At 45.1% G+C, this 18,505-nt stretch overlaps 2 protein-coding genes across 2 annotated transcripts; one reads left to right on the forward strand and one right to left on the reverse strand.

The window, feature by feature from the left end:
• Positions 1-159: 159 nt before the first annotated feature.
• Positions 160-16,122, reverse strand: anxa5a (annexin A5a). The gene is made up of 13 exons (XM_040172780.2): positions 15,946-16,122; positions 15,318-15,353; positions 10,079-10,163; positions 9,390-9,484; positions 7,907-8,020; positions 6,546-6,636; positions 4,990-5,069; positions 4,704-4,754; positions 3,758-3,851; positions 2,915-3,010; positions 2,632-2,690; positions 1,924-2,046; positions 160-964 (listed from the first exon to the last, which is right to left on the reverse strand). The coding sequence occupies exons 2-13, from the start codon at positions 15,318-15,320 to the stop codon at positions 905-907; spliced, it is 951 nt and encodes a 316-aa protein (XP_040028714.1). The 5' UTR covers positions 15,321-15,353; positions 15,946-16,122; the 3' UTR covers positions 160-904.
• LOC144406276 (uncharacterized) lies at positions 11,541-15,150 on the forward strand. Its single transcript, XM_078101873.1, has 4 exons — positions 11,541-11,713; positions 11,837-11,902; positions 11,967-12,053; positions 12,168-15,150. The coding sequence occupies exons 1-4, from the start codon at positions 11,659-11,661 to the stop codon at positions 15,089-15,091; spliced, it is 3,132 nt and encodes a 1,043-aa protein (XP_077957999.1). The 5' UTR covers positions 11,541-11,658; the 3' UTR covers positions 15,092-15,150.
• Positions 16,123-18,505: the final 2,383 nt, after the last annotated feature.

Below are 18,505 nucleotides of genomic sequence, written 5' to 3' on the forward strand. Positions count from 1 at the left end.
ACCAAGTCCCTTCATGCAGAAAGACAGCGAGGCAGTAGATGTCTTCTTCTGAGTAAACAGATGTCTAATAGTGTCTCATTACGTATTGATCCCTAACAGGAATTTTGTAATTCAAGTCGGGGAAAGCTGTTCATTTGTAATTAATGAAAGATGGAGAGCTGTAGCCACGCAGGGTTTAATAATTCAGCAGCCGTGTGGGTTTTTTCTCAGTTTCAATTTCAATACATGCTGTGATCACTACAGACGACTGTTAACATGAAGACAGTAACAACAAATATCACTCACTCAAACACTTCTACCAGATGCTTCCACAATAGATCCAAAACTGCACCCTGAATCCGATTTGTGTTGTTTTACTGGACACGCAGAAGAAAAGACAAACATCTTTGAAGTTTAACTTCCACTCAGAATGCTGTTCATGCAAAGGTACATTATTTCAGAAGGACAGATGAGTTATTCACGTAAATCCAATCAATAAAAAGCTGTCAGGAAGAATCAACAGCTCCAGATCAATAACCTCACCTCACATGCATGTAGCAGCACGCTCAGCGCTGCCAGAATGGATAATTTGGGCTTGAAATATAGCATTGGGCTGGTCGATGAATTATGGGATGCTTTTAACTTTTAACCCTGTTAAGAGATGATGAAGGATCCCATTGACGTCATCGTCGCTGAAATTATGGCAATTAGTGGTTTTGTTTTTCTTCAATGCACTCTTTAAAGTGTTGCTGTACCCTTTTTATCATTTTATCTTTGCCAATGAAATGCAGATACGAGGCTTTGTATGCTCATTGCATGTATTCCACTGCACATGTATGCAATTATAGCAAGGTCACGATCTTGTTTTTGTTATAGCCGTCAATCCAATCCAGCAGCACAGATGACTCGTCGTCACGAAGGGACACTAATCATTCCCCCCACAGAGGTAGAGCAAAGCCTTCTGGTAGTCTCCGGTTGTGTCCTCCTGCCAGAAACAACAGACGCAGAATTAGTTTATCCATCTAATCAAATTCAGAAGGTCTTGGGTCGCTTGGCATAATTTCCTTGTAATGTGTTCGGCTTTTAAAATGCTCTAATAGTATGTGTGTCACACGCTCTGGTTCTGTGCACATGGTCGATCACATTTCCTCAGCCGGCTCAGCAGATGTTACCAAACTAGCTTCCGCTAGCTGGATCCACAAACACTCCTTTGGAATTCATGGAGTTCAGCAATGGTGACCAATGGTACGTGTAGGTAGCTTCACGACGGGGTGAATCCGTTCATTACGTGCTGCTCAGACGATTAGCATTACGCTGGTTGCCTCGACTTAGCATCCAATGGGCCCTATTTTAGGACTAGCGGGGTATTAGCTAACGTATGTGTGCTCACAGTACATATGTGATTACTTAGCAGCCATTTACACACCAGTGGGGAGTTATTATTTGAAATAAATCAAACAATAGCTGTAGCTTTTCAGCAGCGGCCTTGAAAGTCCTGCCCATAAATCTGTGATAAAATTGGGTTCAATTACCCTGAATGACTAATGAGGAGGTTTTGACATCAATCGTGGCTCTGGCACATTTCAAAGAGCCAGTACGCCGTGACGTGTCAACCAATAAGGCCAAGGAAATGTAATACCTTTAAAGGTAGGGCAGCCATGACTCATGTTACTAGTTACTCTTGTGGCTCACAGGTTGTAACATCAGCCGAGAGATTGTATGAACACAAAAAGTCATAAAAGATTGTATGAGAAACGGTGAAAAGCAATTGTTGCGTTGAGCATTGCTACAATACAACGATAAAATAGCCACTCATGCATTGAGTGCCGGAGGGAAACCGTGAAGAGATGACAGCGACACATCTGAAGGATTGAATCATGAAAGAAACAGGCGGCACGCTGAAAAGCTTTTCTGAATAACTTTTGCGTTTGAGTGAGCAGAAACCTGGATCGTGTTGTACAGAGACGCTCCGTAAGTTCTTTTGAAGCTGGCTCTGATGTCCAACATGTCCACCTCACTCCTGGACACCATGATCCTCATGAGGGTGTCGTCATCGGTCCCAGCGCGCTAAACACAATGAAACAAGGAAAGAAAAGGAGTCAGGCTTTCATTTGTAGGCTAAGCTAAGCTAAGCTAACTAGCTGCAGCTTTACATTACCATACAACCAAGAGAGATGAACTGTTCTGATAAACTGTGTTACTACGCTAACTCATGCAGACTTGACGAGCATTTGATTGATTTTGTATCTCAAAGACATTTCGAGAGTCGGATAATTATTTACATAACGTACGGAAATGAATAGAAAAATATGAAAAGCACATTATCCAGTGCTTGTATACAGATAGCTGTGATATGTGTGATATTTAGATGTTAAAAAACAAAAATAAATATCAGCACATCTAGTTCACATATCGGAGCTTCAAATCTAATTCGCTAAATTAAAGTGTGAAACCGACATGTTGTTGTTGTTTCGTGGGGGAATGTCGAGTGAGTCTCGGTGAGCCGCAAGGCCTCAATTAAAATTAAACACATTCACTACTTTTCTTTCACAGTTTTTGTTGTTTTGTTTTTGAATGAAAGTCTCGTTTTCGACACTTTGGCCTCAAAGGTAAGAAGAACTGTTTGTGTCACTGTATAAATCTCACACCCACCCTCATCGACTTGTACAGGCCTTCAGCGAAGAACTGTGGGACACTGCGGGCACATTTCACTGAGGAGACGAAAAGCCAACGTCAAAGTTCTTTATTAAATCTCATATATCGCACCGTAATGTGACATAATACTGGCAACGAGCTCCACTCTATTCTCTTCTGTTGTATTTCATTCTCACGCGTGGTTTGACACTCAATTAATAACAGAGAGAAAAGAACTGAAGCCCTGTTGTTGTTGTTGTTGTTGTTGTTGTTGCTCCTGATAAGTCACCATAATTCTTACCCACAGCCAGCAGTAGGTTCTCCAAATTGCCAGTGGTCTCTCCTTCGATGCTGTCCTCTATGTCGGAGCCGGAGAGCTCCTTGTAGGCATCGAACACTGCAGAGGACAAAACAACCACGGAGGCACACGATGTGAAATAAACACCATTCAACATTTAAAAGTCCGGATCTTTTGGACTTCAGAGCAACTCACTATGTGAACAGAACGTCACGTGTCAGTTGTATTGAGTTTGGCATTTATTGCAAATCTACGGTGTTGTAATCAAGCCACTTTATTAGGTGCAACATTATCAGCCAACATTACACTTAATTATTGACACAGATCAAATAGCTCCAGTGCCAACAAACTCAGGGGGGATTTTGGAAAGTACTGTAATCGATAGAATATCACTGCCACAATTTGACTGGATATGAACGGATGAATAAAACATGCACCACAGGCTTATTTAATTGGCCCATTGGGGCCTAGAACATTCCATTCCACTGTCTGTTAAACCAGCTCTCCTGAGTTCATATCAGGAGGCCTGATTGAGGCTCCAGCTGCATAAACTTGACCATACGTGTCATTGTGGGCAATGATGTCAGAGGCAGTTGTTGGATAAAGGGCTTGTGGTTGTTGTTTATTGCGCGTTTGTGGGAAACATGTTGTTTAAGTCACTCATGCTGCTGCTCTTAGAAATGTATTTGAACAACAACCAACCGGTTAAACTCTGTGTGAATAATTCATGCGGAGCAATGGAGAACAACACGAGGAAAAGGCTGATTGTTTGCCGTTGTTTGGTCTCTTCACATCACCACATCTGCACAAAGCAACCTTCGAGCATCCCGACACAAAGCGGCTCACCTTTCCTGAGATGCTCCGCGCTTCTGTTGCCCAGAATTGTGATGAATTTTTCCTCATCCGTGCCGAACTTGCCCTCACCAGCGGCGTACAACTCCTGTAACGGGAGACACACGCTGGAAGCTACACACTCACTGATGAACGGCCTTGTGCCGCCGCCAAAGCAACACAAAAAAACATATTTGTCTGTCTGGGGCATGAGAGAGGCAATCTGGATGTCATGTCTATTCACCTGCTGATCTGTGAAAATGGAGAAACAGCAATACATTCATACAATTGGGATGTAATTAAATTCAATATGACAGCTCAATACTGATGAAGTGTAATGGCCTGTTAGGGAAACAGAATGTTTCATACCCAAAGGTTGACATGGTTTAATTAAATCCTTCCTACTGACTAATAACCGGAGCTTTCTTGGCCTTTAGCACAGATGTGATCACATCCTGAACATGGGGACATTTGCAGGGAGAGAGATTGCAGCAAGGAGGTCGTGCACGGCAAAGCTACCTGTGTGCTGCATTTGACGAACTGAACATTTAAAGACATTGGCTGTAAGCAATGAAAGGAAAGCAGTTTTAAATGGAGCTATCAGACTGGGAGGGTTATGTGCCGGACCATTACTCGGCTGGAAGCGGTTGCCAGGCAACCAGTATACTTGTACTCAACCATTTACTGAAGTATAAGAAGAATACATATTTTGTTGTTAACTTTAAAGGAGAAAAGTAGTAAAATAATAACATAAAAAGCATATATTATTAGCCTGTTTCAGAATAACGTTTTTTTACATTTATATTTTAACCTATAATACGGTACACATAATTTCACCTGTGAATATATTTTGGATAGTTAATCAGGATAGTTAAATTAATTAGTTAAAAGGAAGTTGACGTAGCGGTGCTAAAAGTACATTATTAGGGTACCAGAACCTTCTTGTGTTTGTGTTTCTCACCTTGGCGTCTTCCTCTATCTTGTCCTCTTCTACTCCCACCTCCCTGCTCCCCTTCACAGACGGACAAAAGAGAAACCAAACAGAGACACAAAGACAATGCGCTCACAGCTTCCCTCAGCTGAGGAAGTCCCTGAAGAGGACATTATCTGCCAGAACTTCCCTGAACCGAGAAGATTACATTTCCGTCTGTAAATCATCTGCTGCTCGACCTGGACCTCTAGTGACGGTGTAACGTCCTCATTATCAGGAGAAAACAACGAGTCTCTCCGGCAGACGCTCTCTGTACCTGCAGGAGGATCACCAGCAGTTTCTGATAGTGACCCGACGTGTCGCCGCAGATATCCTTCTCCAGCTTTCCGTTGAACTCTGCAGGAAAGAGGAGAAGCGGAGCAAAAGACGGATTACACTAACAGGCGCAATCGACCCAAGTGGAGGAACCGTCCCCGTTGTGCAACAGGGATCTGGACACAGTGGCGTCTTTCATCCCGATCGGATAAACTGGCCTCTCTGCCTCTGGCCCTTGTTGTGTTGCCACATTAACTTCTGTCTTGTCGTTTGTTGCAATTTGAAGCTGCTGTTTGACGAGAAGTCCTGGTTCCGTCTTCTGATGTAATGTATTTACGTTACCACACTGTAACAAATTTCTGTAAATTTACGGTGCATTTCTAACGGTATCTTACAGTATGTCATAATAACTGTAACATACAGTTAAATTTCCATCCCTTGCTTGTAAATTGACGGCCAATGTCATGAATAAACAGTTAAAGCTGTCAATTTACAATAATAGCAGACTACCGTAATTCAACTGCATGTTATATTTTATGAAGTGGTGGAAATACACATACAAGTGAAGTGAATCACAATCCATCTTTTGTAGGTTAATGTATGGACGCCCATGTCAGCCACTGAAAAACAGGTCCTGAAGTCATAATAATGAGATAGTATCTCATGAGATACGATGATGACTTTGACTTACAGGACATTACTATACATGCAGCTGTCACTTTTATTCAAAACACTCATGGTTTGACATCATTTTATGTGGAGTATTTGGGGGTTAGGTGTCTTGCTCAGGGACACTTTGACTTTGCAAAGGGAGCTGCCAGGATTCGAACCGCCAACCTTGTGCCAACACCTGTGCAGTTCAACATGGGAGGAGTTTCTCATTGCCTAGTCTCTCCAAGTAACGTTGGTAAGTGTTATTTGCCTAGCATGATTAACATTCTCCATCCTTATATCTTGTTGTCTTCCTCAACTTTGTAATTTTAATATTTTACCAATGACAGTGTTTCTAAATATTTAATTTTGGTTTGTTTTACAGAGGTTATAAGTAAACGGTAACACTCTGGTATTTATAACACAAATACAGTAATCGTATGGTAACAAACTGTAATCCAATACACGACAACATACCTTAAATTACGGTAGGGCACTGTAAATAAAACAGTAAGTTACTAGCGTCGACTGACAGTAAATTGCAGTTAATTCACAGTAACATTTGTTCACGTTTACGGTAACATACAGTAATCCATTTTACGGTAACATAGTGCAAAAACCATTTACGGTATACCATAAAATAATGGTAAATTCCTGGCGTCCTTGCTGCCAGTAAAATACCGTTAATTTACGGTGAATTTTTTTTAGAGTGCATGGTTATGCCACCATTTATCCTTCACGGTTGTTGCATTACAAAATCGTGTGTAGCCGGGACAGAAAACCATCAATTAATTCCATGTAGATTTGATACAGAAATAAAATATTCTTGATTGTGTCAAACTATCAAAATCAGTCACCTTCACTGTGTTTTTATCTCTCTCTCTGTTTCACGGCTGAGCGGCTCACCTTTCTTGTACACTTTGATGATATCTTTAACCTGTTTGCCAGTCCTGGAAGCCAGGATCTCAATCAACACGTCGTCCTCAGTGCCGGCGCCCTGAGCCAAACACAATAACAGACAACATGGATTTGTGCGGGAGAATCTTTCGTTTCATCCTCCCGTCTTGTTACATCATCCTGGTGGAAGAAAACCTGTAACGTGTGTCAGCACAACCAAAAGAAGAGAAAGAAAGACTCAGATGAATGATTCCAAGCCAATTCTCCTCTCTGTTGTTGACCTTCCACGAAAAAACCCCTGACACGCCAGACACGTGGAGCAGGTGTGACGGGAATGTCGAGGTCGAGTCCTCAATGCTTTGCCTTCACTTTGATTGAACCTTTTGTTGGTGATGTTTGTACAAAAAGTGAATGTGGTTTAATCTAAAGTGAAATCCATTTGAAACTTGGATCCAGGGGTTTGCTGAAGCTTCAAACCTTTGTGATATGGTGGTAAGTAAAGGACGCCTCAAGGAAATACGACCTGAAACATTAATCATTTATATAACTGTTAAATGAACTGGGTAATAGATCCAGCCTACAGCACTAATACACATGCATGCTCTGTAACGCGTGCTACTTGAGCGTGACATGTTATCCACTTGTGCCACAGTAGACGGATAGTGTCGAGACATCCAACACACAACATCGTTCTGTCACGTGATGGTGAGGCCGTATTGTATCTCGAGATTAAACTGAAGATCGATTCTCATTACGGAGCAAAAAGGGATTTATTGATCAGAGGGTAATGAGTCTCATGGAAGCTCATTGCTGTTGTAAGAACCATGTATGTATTTTTTAGTTTCCAGTGGACCGACGTGGGACAAATGTTGCTTTGATCCCACTTGTTATGTTATGTTGTTAAATCTGTAAAGTAACGAGCAACTTACATTACAAAGTTAATTTAGTGGACTAAAAAGTACAATATTTTGCCTCTGAAATGAGAGAATCGATGTACAAGGTAGCAGCAAATACTCGAGGAAAGCACAATAATGTCAATGGTACTAAAGTGCAGCATTTGAATGTATTTAGATACATTCCATCTCTGGATAATTACCAATCCATTAACCCTTCTAAATGCCATATAGCTATATATATAATGCAGTTCCACTGAAGGCTATGCTGCATGCTGGTTTAATAGAAGGGCGTTTTCATGCCTGTGTTCCTGCAGACGAGCTGAAGGGAGACACACTAAAAAGGCCTCTCGCTCAGATGACTGTGGGAACACCTGTGCACAAATACCTGAATAAACCCCATTGTCTGAGCGTTTAATTTGCATATACGACTTGCAATTAAGTGGAGTGCCTGAGGAAAAGGTTTCCATTAGTTACCTTGAGAGCTTTGTGCAGCTGGGAAGCGTCATATGAGGAAGGCGGCGTCATCAACGCCACGATCAGATGCTCAAACAGCCCACCGAGCTCCGATTTCAGGGCGCTCACCAGGTCCTGATGTGGGGAAGAGAGGATTAATGACTGGAGCAACGAAAACAATCTTTAACTGTGTTTGTATTGAACCTAATGTTGCATAACTTAAATACTGTTAAACATTAAGGTAGAACAAATGAGCTGGGTGCGGCTTTAAGCTGCACATAGAAAAAATCTTTAAAATGCACGAAAAACACCTCCAAGCAATGTAGATTGTCGAGACTGTAATAAAAAGGGAGCAACCCCTGTGTCAAAGAGATGGAGTGACATGTCAATGCTTTGCTCCCATTTACCGAGAAATTAAGATATTCACAAGAAATGAATGTGCATAACAGAAGAAACATATTTTCCCTTTAGTTGCTGGAACTAGCGACAAATCAAGCAGCCAATATTCCTTATTGCCTTCCATATGCAATGAATCACATATTCGAGCGCTGCTGCAAGCACTACCTGATTAGAGTGGCTGTAAAGAGTGAGTAATGTGTGTGTGTGTGTCTGTGTGTGTGTCTGTACACACAAAACACCCGAGGGATCCTCAGGACCTGCTGTGCTCTGCCGGTTCAATATGAGGTCACACACTCGCCTCTTTAACAGCTCAACACAGAAGACCTTTATTTATCTAGATGACATCATTCATCTGCCCTTTGAGTTCTCTCCATTTCAAACCAAATTCCCATAAGAGGTTTGAGAAAAAAGCAGAAATGACACAATCAGGCTAAAACGTTACAGAAAGAGCACGAACCCTGCAAGAGGTACTTTTGAATGTCAAAGTATCCTTTTTAACAGCATACACATTTTTCTCTTTACGTTCTCTCTTTACCTCAAATGGGTGGCGGCAGTTTCTCTTTTGCAATCACCGCATTTTATAACATGTGATGGAAGAAATGCTAAAAACATTTTGATAACACTGCAATATTTAGAGACACGCCAGGAGCTTTTTTCTCTTAAGACGTCTCATCTATTGTACTTTAGTGCGCGCTCACATTTGCTTTTCAATAACCTCCAGGAAAAACTAATAAACCTGCTGCTTTCAATCCACAGGGGGTCATGAAACCTGCCAGTGAGAGAAGAAGAGCGCCTCTTGTATAACGGACTCCACTCGGGTCTACAGAGGCTTTAGGAAAGGAGTCTTCCCGCTTGCTCCTCTATGAACTCTTCCCCGTGTGACCGCCGAATTTAACAGGCGGTTTCGACTCTCGCTCTTTGTTTCTTAATGAAAGAAAACCGTGATTACCCAATAACTTCCAAACCTTCGTCAAACTGAGGCCCCCTTGAGGAAAAGCCGCGATGCACAAAGCCCGATACACTACGTCACATGCCGAGGTTCTCCACGAGTAACAATGTAGGTCGTCGAGAGCTCTCGGTTTGCGTTCCTGGCAGCTCGGCTTACCTTTCCGTAGGCCTTTTTGAACTCTGCTTTAATTTGCTGCCGTTGATCGTTGCTGCGTGCCGACAGAAGCATGAAGACCACGTCCTCATCCGTACCTGCAACAGAGGTCCAGTGAGCGTGACATGAAGAACGAGCTGCCCGAGCTTCAGGTAACCACATACATGCAGCTCTATGGATCTTGGATCTTCTCATCGTGCTTCTTTACAATTACAATAAGAAAACATGATGAGTGGTTTTCATCACTGAGTCAATACACAGTGATTCCAAACTGTTATAACAAGCAGCCCACCGTCTGCTTCTGCCATCGTGTCATAAAACTCTGCTCATTACTAACTCTGCGGCGGTGTTTTTTCCACAGGCATCTTTTGGTGGCTCAGACGTGTCGTTGTGTTTTTGTAATACGGTTTCAGCTTAAAACTTGGTGACACTTGGTTTCTCTTCTAATTAGACACGGAACTCCCTCTAGAGATTGAAATCATTTCCCACCCGCCAAAAGACGGCTCGGGTTGTTTGTCGGCTTCCCTGACAGCTGTGTGGTTATTATAGTTGGAATCCTGCTTCAGCACAACTGTGGTTTGTGTGTGTGTGTGTGTGTGTGTGTGTGTGTGTGTGTGTGCACTGTGTACGGAATGCAGATTGCGCTCATCTCTCCGACACGAGACATCGGGTGATGCGTCAGCAGCACTGACCGATTCCCTTCATGGCTCTACGGAGAACTTCAGCGTCCTGTTTGGCGTTGAAGTTGACGAAAGGTCTCACGCTGCCTCTGTAGGCCTGTGGGCAGAGAGCGGAAGAGACAGAGGCATTTTCGATGTAGATCGTAAACCTCGGGGTGTCACGAACGTGTTTTTTGCACATCTCAATCTAAAGGGCCACTCCGTAGAGATCAGATGTTTCCAGGTGAGGTGGAGGATGGCAACCCCCCCAGAACCTTGTGCCATCCATGACAGGGTGTGGTTTGTCCATTCTGGGCTACTGTAGAAACACCTCGTCGTGTTAGATATAAACTGCTCATTCTAAGGTTATTACACATTAAAGAAAACCTCGTTGATGATATTTTATTCCATTTATGTCAATCTATCAAGGATCCGCGCTGGGCCCTCTCGGGAAATAAAAAGTAATCACTTGTCAAATAACATGATAATTGGACTGCTGTGCCTTGAAGGGATGATAAAACAACATTTTTAAGTTATAGTGCTCTCTGATGGGTTTCAACCGTGGGCATGAATATTTAAAGAAAAGTACTGAATGTCACTGCATCGCGGTAGCTGCACCATAGAAACATTTTATAGCTGACAAAACTCACCTGGGTTTGAATGTCGTTTCTCCAAACTGAAAGTACTTTAACCTCACGTGAGTCCGGCTGCTGCTGCTGTCTTGTGTCATTCCTTAAAAATGTGTTACACTTGTAGATTGTTCTCTAGAAAATGTATTTAGAAGAAAAAGCACTATCTGTCGCTGCTGCAGGCTTATAACGATCTCTGAGCAGGTGGTAAGATATCAGTATATAATTATGCAGTATATAAAACACAATGCACCCTACTTTTTTTAAAACAATAAAACTTGCCATGAGCTATTTAAACCCATACGTCTTCACTGGGATGACTGAACCTGTGTTGCTCAAGGTCGAGGTTACACGTTAATGTCTTTTATTAGCATTTGGCCCCATCTTCTACAAAGACACCAAAACTGCCATGATAGCATTATGGTATCTTTACATCTGTCATGGAATGTAGATCACACATGCTAAGGTCCACACAACGATGAATCCTAACTGCTTTTAATCTATCACCACCAGCAGGTCAAACGTTTTACTGAAAATACAAAACAGTTTACGAGTTCAGTCTTCAGATCTTCACATGTCTGGGTCTAGCTGCATAGCCTATTGTGTATACATAGATAGATACACACACCACTTTATTGGGACACCGTAATAGTAAAAGGTTGACATCAGGGTTCGGGTTATGTCATACAGAAAGTATTAAGTATTAACAAGGTCTATTGTGGGAGGGCGTCTGCTAAAATTTTTTATGTTTTCCCCATTTCTTGATCTTTAAGTCATAAAACTGATAGATGCAACATTTTCATGAGTTTTATGATCAAATATATTGGCAAACATTTGTCAAAAGAAGGGCTGCATCTCAACGAGCACTGATTCCTGAAGAGAGAGACAATTATAGCTGATCAGCAACACCTGTGACACCTGCAGCATGGGTATATGTAACCTGCCACGCGGCTCAGATTGCATTTCCTGTTGGTGACTGAAGTGATGGGAGCGTTTTGGGCCTTCCTGGTGTCTGTGCTGGCTGTCTGGTTTACCAAAGGTATTTCTATTTGTTTCTATTGAAAACTTCTATTCAGTAAATCCGCTGTGGAGTATCGTACATGTAAGGATGATGAAGGAACTTTTGATGAAGGACTTACTTTTGCACCTTCTTTATCCGTAGGCTCTGGTTTGCCGGTCAGTGATGCAAATGAAATGCGTGGTAATGGGCCGCAGAGGACAATGAGAGGTAAGGATATTTGGTGACTGAATATTTTTTAGCTTTGACACTGACTTAATTTTTTTAACTCTAGATGTGTCTCCTAATGACGCCTCCATAACGAAGGTCCTTACGCTTCACCAGTCACATGAGTCTGTGTTCCTGCAGAAGTCAAAAAAAGGTGCGCAAGCTCTACTTCCCACTATTGGATTCATGTTTGTCCATATATGGATCATTTCATTAAAGATTTTGGTACCTGAATGTAATTTGTCTTAATTTAATGTCTTTACTTCAGTCCAACTGGAAACCAATGAAGTGGAAGCTAAGGCATCGGCTGTCTACCTGAAAGTTGAACATGCGCAGCGCGGCAGCCCCATCGGCGCCAAGGGTAGCCGCAACATGGGCCACAACGGTACTCTGGACGACAGTGTGGGCCACAACAGCACTGTAGGCGACTACGCAGGCCAAAATGGTGGTGCGGGCAACAATAACGGCACCCTTGGGGACGACGGCAACAGCACTGTTGGCGACGACAGCAATGCAGGCTACAACGGCAGCCTTGGGGACGACGGCAACAGCACTGTTGGCGACGACAGCAATGCAGGCTACAACGGCAGCCTTGGGGACGACGGCAACAGCACTGTTGGCGACGACAGCAATGCAGGCTACAACGGCAGCCTTGGGGACGACGGCAACAGCACTGTGGGTGACGACAGCAATGCAGGCTACAACGGCAGCCTTGGGGACGACGGCAACAGCACTGTTGGCGGCGACAGCAATGCAGGCTACAACGGCACCCTTGGGGACGACGGCAACAGCACTGTTGGCGACGACGGCAATGCAGGCTACAACGGCAGCCTTGGGGACGACGGCAACAGCACTGTTGTCGACGACGGCAATGCAGGCTACAACGGCAGCCTTGGGGACGACGGCAACAGCACTGTGGGCGACGACAGCAATGCAGGCTACAACGGCAGCCATGGGGACGACGGCAACAGCACTGTGGGCGACGACAGCAATGCAGGCTACAACGGCAGCCTTGGGGACGACGGCAACAGCACTGTTGTCGACGACAGCAATGCAGGCTACAACGGCAGCCTTGGGGACGACGGCAACAGCACTGTTGTAGACGACAGCAATGCAGGCTACAACGGCAGCCTTGGGGACGACGGCAACAGCACTGTTGTCGACGACAGCAATGCAGGCTACAACGGCAGCCTTGGGGACGACGGCAACAGCACTGTTGTCGACGACAGCAATGCAGGCTACAACGGCAGCCTTGGGGACGACGGCAACAGCACTGTTGGCGACGACAGCAATGCAGGCTACAACGGCAGCCTTGGGGACGACGGCAACAGCACTGTTGGCGACGACAGCAATGCAGGCTACAACGGCAGCCTTGGGGACGACGGCAACAGCACTGTGGGCGACGACAGCAATGCAGGCTACAACGGCGGCCTTGGGGACGACGGCAACAGCACTGTTGTCGACGACAGCAATGCAGGCTACAACGGCGGCCTTGGGGACGACGGCAACAGCACTGTTGGCGACGACAGCAATGCAGGCTACAACGGCAGCCTTGGGGACGACGGCAACAGCACTGTGGACGACGACGGCAATGCAGGCTACAACGGCAGCCTTGGGGACGACGGCAACAGCACTGTGGGCGACGACGGCAATGCAGGCTACAACGGCAGCCTTGGGGACGACGGCAACAGCACTGTTGTCGACGACGGCAATGCAGGCTACAACGGCAGCCTTGGGGACGACGGCAACAGCACTGTTGTCGACGACGGCAATGCAGGCTACAACGGCAGCCTTGGGGACGACGGCAACAGCACTGTTGTCGACGACGGCAATGCAGGCTACAACGGCAGCCTTGGGGACGACGGCAACAGCACTGTTGTCGACGACGGCAATGCAGGCTACAACGGCAGCCTTGGGGACGACGGCAACAGCACTGTTGTCGACGACGGCAATGCAGGCTACAACGGCAGCCTTGGGGACGACGGCAACAGCACTGTTGTCGACGACGGCAATGCAGGCTACAACGGCAGCCTTGGGGACGACGGCAACAGCACTGTGGGCGACGACGGCAATGCAGGCTACAACGGCAGCCTTGGGGACGACGGCAACAGCACTGTGGGCGACGACGGCAATGCAGGCTACAACGGCAGCCTTGGGGACGACGGCAACAGCACTGTGGGCGACGACGGCAATGCAGGCTACAACGGCAGCCTTGGGGACGACGGCAACAGCACTGTGGGCGACGACGGCAATGCAGGCTACAACGGCAGCCTTGGGGACGACGGCAACAGCACTGTTGTCGACGACGGCAATGCAGGCTACAACGGCAGCCTTGGGGACGACGGCAACAGCACTGTTGTCGACGACGGCAATGCAGGCTACAACGGCAGCCTTGGGGACGACGGCAACAGCACTGTTGTCGACGACGGCAATGCAGGCTACAACGGCAGCCTTGGGGACGACGGCAACAGCACTGTTGTCGACGACGGCAATGCAGGCTACAACGGCAGCCTTGGGGACGACGGCAACAGCACTGTTGTCGACGACGGCAATGCAGGCTACAACGGCAGCCTTGGGGACGACGGCAACAGCACTGTTGTCGACGACGGCAATGCAGGCTACAACGGCAGCCTTGGGGACGACGGCAACAGCACTGTTGTCGACGACGGCAATGCAGGCTACAACGGCAGCCTTGGGGACGACGGCAACAGCACTGTTGGCGACGACGGCAATGCAGGCTACAACGGCAGCCTTGGGGACGACGGCAACAGCACTGTTGGCGACGACGGCAATGCAGGCTACAACGGCAGCCTTGGGGACGACGGCAACAGCACTGTGGGCGACGACGGCAATGCAGGCTACAACGGCAGCCTTGGGGACGACGGCAACAGCACTGTGGGCGACGACGGCAATGCAGGCTACAACGACAGCCTTGGGGACGACGGCAACAGCACTGTTGTCGACGACGGCAATGCAGGCTACAACGACAGCCTTGGGGACGACGGCAACAGCACTGTTGTCGACGACAGCAATGCAGGCTACAACGGCAGCCTTGGGGACGACGGCAACAGCACTGTTGGCGACGACAGCAATGCAGGCTACAACGGCAGCCTTGGGGACGACGGCAACAGCACTGTTGGCGACGACAGCAATGCAGGCTACAACGCCACCCTTGGTACTCTTGCCTCTTAAGAATTTTCTGCTTGTACCTACTTTTTATATGTGCTTTAAATAAAAGTTTTTTTTTCAAATTTTGCTTCATATTTCTCCTGGGGGATGGGTGCAAAATGGATTTTAGGACACCATAGACGGTTCATGCACACAGTAACTCAATATTCAATTACAAACTTTTTTCAAAACAAAGTTGTATGATCATTTTCATATCGTTTAGTTTATCATACTAGCAATGAGAACTTACCATCCTTTTATGCTGATTGCAGGCAACTGCTGTATACTGAAAGAAAGTGGAACAGATTCCTGATTAAAATAGGCAGTGTATTAAAGAGACTACAAATTCAAGGGTTGGAACTTTATACTTGCAATCTCAAGGTGTAAATATTGTCCTTTTTACTGGAAGTGTATACGGCTTCAATAATTTTTTTCACATCCACATTTCATTTTATAAAGCTCTAAATTTGCATTTTGGTGCTCGTATTAAACTTAAGATCTTCCTTCATTGGCTGAGAAAATTCAACTACATTAAGTTGAATACACTTCAAAAAACCTTTTGGCGGTATTCTCAAATTTGGAAACGCAGATTTTCTAAGCTCATGGAAAGTGTACATTTTAGAGAAGTACTCCTGGAACAGTTGCACATTAGACGATATAAAATATAAAGCATTGCTTTTGATGAAACCAGCCAAGAGTAAATTAGGAAGTTCACATTAGCTGAAAGTTTCATATTTGTTGATAATACTTTTGAGATTAGGACTTTATCATGCAGTGTGGCATCGTTACTTTTAAGTGAAGCTCCTCAGTCTTCATAAGCTTGTTTGTGTGTTATTCCTTAAAAGTTGAGAGGAACAAGAGGCCCTTGATGTTCTTACCTTCTGCTCAGATAGAGGCTCCTTACTTTCTGATCTCTTCTCCTGTGCAGCGTCGCAGCTGACCGCACACGCTTCCTCACCTGCACCTGCGTGATCTTCCAACAGAAGTGCCGAGGGTGAAATGTTTTTAGTGGAAGTCGGGGGGAGCCCGGAGGGGTAGACGGTCTCGACGGAGCTGCGTTGCTAGGCAGCGGCTTGTGTCTGTGTTTACCTGCTGTCGGCTGACGTCAATTCACTGTACGCTGCCACCCGAGGAGCCCATGTATCATTAATGGTATAATAAATGTCCTTGTTTCCACGCGGCAAGAAGCAAACCAGGACAGGTTTGGACTGTTCACAACTGTGTAACGACGAAGGCTATTTTAAAGACATCATCATCCAAGTCGAGCTAATGAATCAATTAATTCCGCAGACGTTAACAGTCATCCTGCAGGTGCAGTGCGGAGGATGTGGCGACATCTAGTGGCGGGGTCGCAGATTGCATCCAACTGAACATTTTGGAGGAAATGTAAAACCGGAATGGACTTATCATTTAGAGCCGCGGTGGCCGGCTCCATGAAGAGGATCCATCCGTTTTGAAATCGTGGTGAAACGCGTCTTCAAGATGACAGATATGAAGGAGCGGAGGGATCAGCAGAGCAATGAGGTTGCTTTAAATGTTTACGTTGTTAAGTTTGAATGTTAGACATTGTTCACGCTCCAGCTAACGGGAATTAAACTTGGACCTGAGCTGGTTGGCATAGTAAACGAGCAGCAACGAAAAGCTTCCACAGTATTTTGGAGAATGGCATGTTTGCTGATGCCTTGTAAGCAGTGACTCTTTGCAGCGGTAAGTCACATGAGATTTAAGCACATTAAATTACCGTTTTATATCTTCAAGGAGACTTTGTCACACCGTATGAAAACCATTATAACCAATCCTGATGGACTCCACAACACCTCAGCCGGAAGCTGGGCTTGTTTTGACAAAGACTGCGTTTTACCCTCCAAATAAAATGTATTCCACCATGTGGATGCTGCCAAGTGCTTCCATCTTATAACAGCCCGGTCAGGGATGCTGCAAACTTCTCTTTTTTTCCTTTTCCAGCCTGCCATCATCCTCGAGTAGTCACCGAGTTTCTGCCGGAGCGCCATGGGACAGCCGCCGTATACAGAGCCGAGGACGGCTGGATATTTCTTGGTGGTGACTGACAGACAATAAACTCTGTCATCCATCAATGGTCCTCCCAAGCCACCGCTGACGGGCTCGGTTAGTCTTCTCCATCTGTGCTGAGGGCGGATGTTATCAAATGCAGGTAGCGTCACCTGGTGTGACGGACCCTTTGAGGGCGTCCTCGAAAGGCACACACTAATACCCGAGGCAGTTCTAGCTTCAGAGCGGGAGTCAGAGTGGATTTAGTCTGTCTTCTATTTCCCCCTGCAGCTATTTCCAATACAGGATCAGCATCTCCTGCAGACAGAACTACTTCAACACAGAGATAACGGGATCATTCAGCTGTATTGGCGGCACCAACAGCATCTATCTGAGTTGGTTGGCTGATTTGATGTAGCTTGTTTGCTATTTTGGACTACAAGCCAGCACAGAAAAAATACTCAAGAGTACAATGTTTGGAGATGGATTAGCCCATTTTGACAGAAAATATGTGTGATCATTTTTTTCGCTGAGACATACAAGAAAATCCGTATCTCGTCGAGCTCCGACAGAAAGCCAAATAATATTCTAAACTTTCAAGCTATTCCTAAAATAGTTCTGCATAGTTACACAATTGTGTATTGTGAAATTCTGAACCATACATCCAAACTAATTAGATTTTTAGCATTAGCACTAACTAGAGCTTTGAAAGCAACAAATAACAAAGGCAAAATGAATTGTGCAAAAATTCTTTGTTTTGTATTGAGGTTGCAAATTCACAACCAAATCTGACCTTTTCAGTTCCTCTGTCTAAACCCAGTACGGGCTTCCTTTGGGACCTGCGTGTGCGTGTGCGTCTTCACGGATGATGCAGACGCCACACAGGGTCAAGCTCAGCACAGAGGTCATAAACAAAGTTATTGCAAATTATCATTTTAAAACTAAACAGAGATAAGTATGTCACTTGTCTGTTACTTCTGATAAGTATGTACACTTGTTCGTTAGTGCACTTTATGCTTAATATTTTTCTTTTTAACTTTTTAATATTTAACATTTTTAACTTTATTCCCTTGTTTTATACTAACCCATAGCCTTAGCCTTATTCTACTAACCCATTGCATTAGCATTTCATTCTTCTCTATTTTATTACTTGTGCACTGTTGTCTTGTCTGTCTACTGTCGCGCACTAACCGCCAAGACAAATTCCTTGTATGTTTGGCATATTTTGGCAAATAAATGTTTCCTGATTCCTGATTCCTGATTAATGAATTTAAAATGTGCTGCTAGTTGGATGTTGTTAGCTCCACACATTTCCAGTTCAAAGCAATCAGGCTGGACCATGTTTGTGTTGTTGTGCTGCTCTTTGAAGAAATCAGCTGTTAATGTGTAATGAACATGCCGCTCAGACTACTCAATCGAAGACATCCT

The sequence above is a fragment of the Gasterosteus aculeatus genome, chromosome 4 (genome assembly GCF_964276395.1).
Source record: "Gasterosteus aculeatus chromosome 4, fGasAcu3.hap1.1, whole genome shotgun sequence".
NCBI classification, from domain to species: domain Eukaryota; kingdom Metazoa; phylum Chordata; class Actinopteri; order Perciformes; family Gasterosteidae; genus Gasterosteus; species Gasterosteus aculeatus.

Bases quoted from the DNA above. Each gene is read 5' to 3' on its own strand.
- LOC144406276 (XM_078101873.1), top strand. From the start codon at position 11,659: ATGGGAGCGTTTTGGGCCTTCCTGGTGTCTGTGCTGGCTGTCTGGTTT. The intron at 11,903-11,966 runs GTAAGGATATTT...TTTTAACTCTAG, and splicing joins GCCGCAGAGGACAATGAGAG to ATGTGTCTCCTAATGACGCC. The intron at 12,054-12,167 runs GTGCGCAAGCTC...TCTTTACTTCAG, and splicing joins CCTGCAGAAGTCAAAAAAAG to TCCAACTGGAAACCAATGAA.
- anxa5a (XM_040172780.2), bottom strand. The intron at 2,691-2,914 runs GTAAGAATTATG...TCGTCTCCTCAG, and splicing joins GAACCTACTGCTGGCTGTGG to TGAAATGTGCCCGCAGTGTC. The intron at 965-1,923 runs GTTTCTGCTCAC...TGTTTCTGGCAG, and splicing joins CTCTGTACAACACGATCCAG to GAGGACACAACCGGAGACTA.